Consider the following 6,000-nt stretch of genomic DNA (forward strand, 5'->3'; position numbering starts at 1 on the left):
AAGCATACCCTCATGAAGCCGGAAGCTGGAATGTTAAATTGACTCTGTGTCTGTCTGTATATATGTCACATGCTTAATGGCATTGAATGTTTGCCATGTACAGTAGAGTCTCACTTATTCAACATAAACGGGCTGGCAGAATGTTGGATAAGCGAATATGTTGGATAATAAGGAGAGATTAAGGAAAAGCCTATTAAACATCAAATTAGGTTATGATTTTACAAACTAAGCACCAAAACATCATGTTATACAACAAATTTGACAGAAAAAGTAGTTCAATATGTAGTAATGCTATGTAGTAATTACTGTATTTACGAATTTAGCACCAAAATATCACAATGCATTGAAAACATTGACTACAAAAATGCGTTGGATAAGCGAGTGTTGGATAAGTGAGACTCTACTGTATATATGCATTGTGATCTGCCCTGAGTCCCCTTCAGGGTGAGAAGGGTGGAATATAAATATTGTAAATAAATGAATAAATACTTGCCCATCACCTGGTCCTGATTTTGCCTGACTTTGGCTAGCATTGGGTTCTCATACTCCTCGTGCTTGCCTAGGATCCAGTCCTGATTTTGCTCTCAGATCCTGGATCTACTTGGATGGTTCAGTAAGATCCCCAGAACCACAGAAGCTATATCTAGAGTTTTACTTATTCGCTCCTGGGGGGGAAATGATCTCTTGAGGGATTTGCTACCTCCTACAAGGGATTCATGGTATACTTTCTGCAGAAGCTGCCCTGGAGGATCTAGCAAAATCAGACAAAGGATAATTCTCTGGAACAGTGGTCCTCAACCTATGGGTACCCAGATATTTTGGCCTTCAACTCCCAGAAAACCTAGCAGCTGGTAAAGTAGCTGGGATTTTTGGGAGTTGTGGGCCAAAACACCCGGGGACCCACAGGTTGAGAACCACTGCTCTAGAATGTCTAGGTCCTCTAGGATGATACCGGTATGGGGATTTTACTGTACAGTACACCTAAAGATTGGATTATGTAATCAAGCAAGAACCAAGAGGACTGGAAAACCCTAGAGGTACCCAAACAATCCAGAGAGTGGCATCCTTATAGATCCTAGAAAAGCCAACTATGGAGAAAGTGGTTACATTACATGATCGTGAAGTAACAAGGGGCGCACCCTTGATCATTTTGAAGTGTTGAGACTCAGCGGTTCATCTTAAAATGCCAATGAAGTTTTATATGATACCACTGTTTTTCTGTCTTTTGTTTGAGGGATTATGGAAGTGAGAGCAAGTGCGCCATGCTTTGACAACCCCACTCAACAACAAGGTAGCTGTTAGTTTTCAAGTTAGTTGGCTTGGAATATATTTCAATAAATACACATTCTTCCTAGAGAATCTTTGCAAGATGAAGAAACAAATACACTGCAGCAAGCCTTGCAAATTGAAAAATGCTGCAGCACTCCTGGGTGAACTGGGCATTTGCCTTATGTCTAGCTGGGAACTGAGCCAATCAGAACTGGAGAACTTGCACCTTAGGCCCCTTCTACACATATAAAATCCAGATTATCTGCTTTGAACTGGATTATAGACTCATATAATCCAGTTCACAGCAGCTAATATGGATTATTTGCTTTGATAATCTGGATTGTATTACAGGTCCCGACAACAGTATGGTCTGTATGGTGACATTTGTGTTGACTTCAATATTATTTGTCCTGTTACGGCTGCATGAACTGGATACAAGTCGGGTTCCTTGTAGTGGAAGAATAAACCCTTTACTTTTCAGCAAGAGGGTACCACCCTATATCTTCATGCGGTGGGCTTTCCAGAATTATAAAATGCCTCCTAAAATTCATAATCAAGCAGCAAGTTTAGGAACCACCAACATTAAGAAGAGGGGAGGTCTAGGAAGATGGAGGAATATGTTCAGGCCCATTAGGCCCATGCCTTCAAATTTCCTGCATTTCTAAAAATGTCATTATCAGTGTGACCTGGAATCGAATTCAAATGCCAATTTGCTCAACTTTCAAAGAAATAGCTCTACAAGTTGAGCATCCCTTATCCAGAATTCTGAAATCTGAAATAATCCAAATTCATCCATATGGAAAATTGGGATAATGATACTATTGTTTTCAGTGTGCACAAACTTGGTTTTACACCAAAATTAAAATATTATCTTTTGTATATAAGATGTATATGAAATATTCATGGATTCTGTGTATAGAACTGGGTCCCATCTCCAAGATATTTCATTATGTATGCATAGGCAACTCTAAGGATTCAAAAATCCCCAAAAATGCAAGACACTTTTGGTCCTAAGTATTTTGAAGCCCCGGTGGCGAAGTGCGTTAAAGCACTGAGCTGGAGACCGAAAGGTCCCAGGTTCAAACCCCGGGAGCGGCATGAGCGGCCGCTGTTCGCTCCAGCTTCTGCCAACCTAGCAGTTCGAAAACATGCCAATGTGAGTAGATCAATAGGTACCGCTCCGGCAGGTACAATGTGCAGTCATGCCGGCCACATGACTTTGGAGGTGTCTACGGACAATGCTGGCTCTTCGGCTTAGAAATGGAGATGAGCACCAACCCCCAGAGTCAGACATGACTGGACTTAACGTCAGGGGAAACCTTTACCTTTACTATTTTGGATAAGAGATACCCAATCAATATTACTCTGTTTCAGCATAAATGGAAAAAGGGATGGAGAGGGCAATAGAATATTTAAGACTAATTGATTTACATTTCAGCATGAGCTTTCATGAATATAAATCCATTTGAAGAAGTCAATTGCTGTCAATGAACTTTCATGCCAAAATATAGATTACACTATGTAATAAAATTTGAAAAAAAATATGTTTCTGGTTTGAAAGTGTTAATTCCTGTTTAATCTGTGATAGTTACTTTGAAAGTAGTTGTTCAACTCAAGAATTGTTTTTGTGGTAGCCACAAACTATGTTCAATAGGTTGAGAATCAATGAGATATTTATTGAAAAACTGTAGCAAAATGTGCAGCAGGGTGTCCTGCAAAAACAGAATGGACTGAGTAGGTCTGCCTGAAGAGATGTATCTCTAACTGTGCCTTTAAAGTTTGACAGCTATAGGTATTATATACATTATGGAAATAATAATAATAATAATAATAATAATAATAATAATAATAATAATAAGCAGCAGCTTTACAGTTCTTTAACTGCCGGATCATGGCAGTTAAAGCGGCGGTTAAACAGCATCAATTCTACAGCAGGAAGACATTCTATGCCGGTCTAGTCTATCTAGCTGGACGTTGTTGGCAGCATCCACACTGAGAGGATGATGGCGGAGGCCTGTATCAAAAGGCGTTCGGTGACAAGTGGCAGGAATGGGGCTTTTAAAACCTTTTTGGATAAGGTGCTGTGTAGAACGGTCCCCACAAGCCAAGAAGAAAGGTCCTTAGAGGACATGTACATCCGTTCAAAGAGCTTAATTGAGGATGGAGGTGAAGAGGTAGAGGAAGGTGCAGTCTATCATGTCACCCTTAAGAGAGTAGAGATTAAACAAGCTACTAGTAAAGCGGCAAAATGGCTTGGGATTGAGAGGGATCAGTTGCCCCCAGATCATAGTGTTAGCCGATGTGAGACGTGTAAGATAAGGTCAATCAAGGCTGGGACTCTGGAGAAGCTTGTGGAGAACCTACTGACAGCTTTTGGGGACAACGACTTCAACTACATCAACGTATTTCTGTCAACGTACCGAGGCTTTGCCTCCACAAAAGAAGTTCTGGATTTGATCCTTGACAGAGATGGAAACCTGGAGATCTCAAACTGTGAGGAAGATAGAAGCCAGAACTCTCCTGAGAACAAAACCGGGCTCAGGACAGCCATGGCCTCCGTTTTAAAAGCGTGGCTCGTCCAGTGCCCTGAAGACTTCCGAGGGCCACCCGATCACCCTTGTTTGCAGAAACTCTTGGCTTATCTGACACGGGTCATGCCAGGGTCAGAACTTGAAGGAAGGGCACAAAACCTGTTGGAGAAATTTCAGAAGCAAGAAGTCGCGAATGGCGCGATTTGTGACACCCTTGCCAATGAGGAAGAACTGGAGACTGAAGGTTCAGAAGATTTCTCCTCTTTTGCTGAAGACTTTGTGGCAGAACAGCTCACCTCCATGGATGCGGAACTGTTTAAGAGAGTGGTGCCCTATCACTGCTTGGGCAGCATTTGGTCTCAGAGGAACAAGAAGGAAAACAGCCATTTGGCCCTCACCGTCAGAGCCACCGTTGCACAGTTCAATGCAGTGACCCAGTGTGTCATCCGAACCATCTTGAATGACAAAGAGTTGGACACCCAGCAGCGAGCCAAGATCATAGAGAAGTGGATCACTATTGCACACGAATGTAGGATCTTGAAGAATTTTTCCTCCTTGAGGGCCATTGTTGCAGCACTACAATCCAACTCCATCTATCGGTTGAAAAAGTGTTGGGCCAGCGTCGCAAAGGACAGCATGTTGATGTTTGAAGAACTGTCAGAAATATTCTCAGAATGTGACAACTATTTGATAAGCCGGGAGCTGCTTATGAGGGAAGGAACATCAAAATTTGCAAATTTGGACAGCAATAGAAAAGAAAACCAGAAAAGGATTCAGGGGCGACTTCAGCTGCAAAAAGATATGGGCGTAATGCACGGCACGGTTCCTTACCTTGGGACCTTTTTGACCGATCTGACAATGCTCGATGGGGCTCTACAGAACTATGTGGAGGGGGGACTAATAAATTTTGAGAAGAGAAGGCGGGAGTTTGAAGTCATTGCTCAGATTAAGCTCTTGCAATCCTCCTGTAACAGCTATTGCATGAAAACAGACAGAAGATTCATCCGGTGGTTCAAGAAAGAGCCATATTTAACCGAGGAAGAGAGCTATACCCTTGCTCGCGAGATTGACACAACGACCACGTCGGTACAACCACGGAAAGGCATGGCAAAGGGATTGAGATGGTTATTTCAGGGATGTACAGGTATGTCGTTGCAGACATTGGGTCAAGGCTGGTTATTTAATCAGGACTTTGACAGTGATTAGACAATCCCTAGGATATGGATTTACCTCAATGGGGTAGCAAGCCTCGTTTAGCGCACAGGAACAACTGTATGTTCGTAATTTTATTATTAATTATTTTACTTCATGGTGCCGTATTTTTAGTTTTGTATTCATTGGATGTGTTATTAATGGTTTATTCTATTTTATGTATTTTATTGTATTGCACTTTTTATATTATTTATTTTGTAAGCAGCCCCGAGTCCCTTTGGGAGAGGATTTGGGATAAAAATAAACTTTTTAATTATTTATTATTATCTCTTCTGGCAGGTCATTCAGCAGTCGCAAAACAGCCTGTGAAAAGGTCCTCTGGATGATAGTTGACATTTGGGTTCTAGCAAGCAAGATGGAAGTGGTATTACAATGAGAGGAACATTTTTACCATTTGTCAGTAGGATTGCTGTAATTCCCAGAAGCAGTCCCAATGATCAGCAGTTCTGTTGGATACAGAAACGCACAGTTATGAAATAAACGTAGAGCCAGGAGTATATTCACCAAGTTCAACAGCCATTGCAGTGACATAATTCAACTTCTAGTTCCAAGGAAATGGATTTTATATTCTTCCTTAGCTGGCTTTTAATGGCTTAAATGTTAATTATTTAAATGATAGTTATTTCAATTACTTGTTTTAACTTGTGTATTGTGTTTTGTATTGTTTGTTTATATTTTTTACTTTGTTTTATACAGGCATTGAATGTTTGTCTCTATTATGTGGAAAGCCACCCTGAATAAATAAATAATTCCTGTAATACTACAAAATTATTATTATTATTATTATTATTATTATTATTATTATTATTATTATTATCATCATCATCTAGCTTGTTGGAGTATCCACACCCCCCCTCAGAGGAACTCAATGACCTATGGGGCAGATTGTGTAGGAGAGGTGATCCTGTAGTTAACTTGGACCTAAACCATGTAAGAGTGGGTCTTTATTCTTTACATATTCTTTACAACAGAAAGGGAGAAACCATGA

At 40.7% G+C, this 6,000-nt stretch overlaps 1 protein-coding gene across 3 annotated transcripts in view; it reads left to right on the plus strand.

Annotated features, from left to right (window-relative positions):
- The window catches only part of LOC100554115 (ral guanine nucleotide dissociation stimulator-like 1), a 116,639-nt gene extending 110,858 nt beyond the window's left edge, over positions 1–5,781 (plus strand). For 2 of the 3 annotated variants that reach the window (XR_010000663.1, XR_010000657.1), the window contains exon 3: positions 5,292–5,781. Coding sequence is in view for 1 of the 3 variants with exons in the window: in XM_062962030.1 (XP_062818100.1) it covers positions 3,270–4,944; positions 5,292–5,338 (1,722 nt within the window). In the remaining 2 variants the exon portion in view is untranslated. Of the gene's footprint in view, positions 1–3,101; positions 4,945–5,291 lie in introns of those variants that run through there. The other variant, XM_062962030.1, reaches the window with a different exon arrangement.
- The last annotated feature ends 219 nt before the right edge of the window (positions 5,782–6,000 follow it).

The sequence above is a fragment of the Anolis carolinensis genome, chromosome 1 (assembly GCF_035594765.1).
Source record: "Anolis carolinensis isolate JA03-04 chromosome 1, rAnoCar3.1.pri, whole genome shotgun sequence".
Lineage (NCBI taxonomy): Eukaryota > Metazoa > Chordata > Lepidosauria > Squamata > Dactyloidae > Anolis > Anolis carolinensis.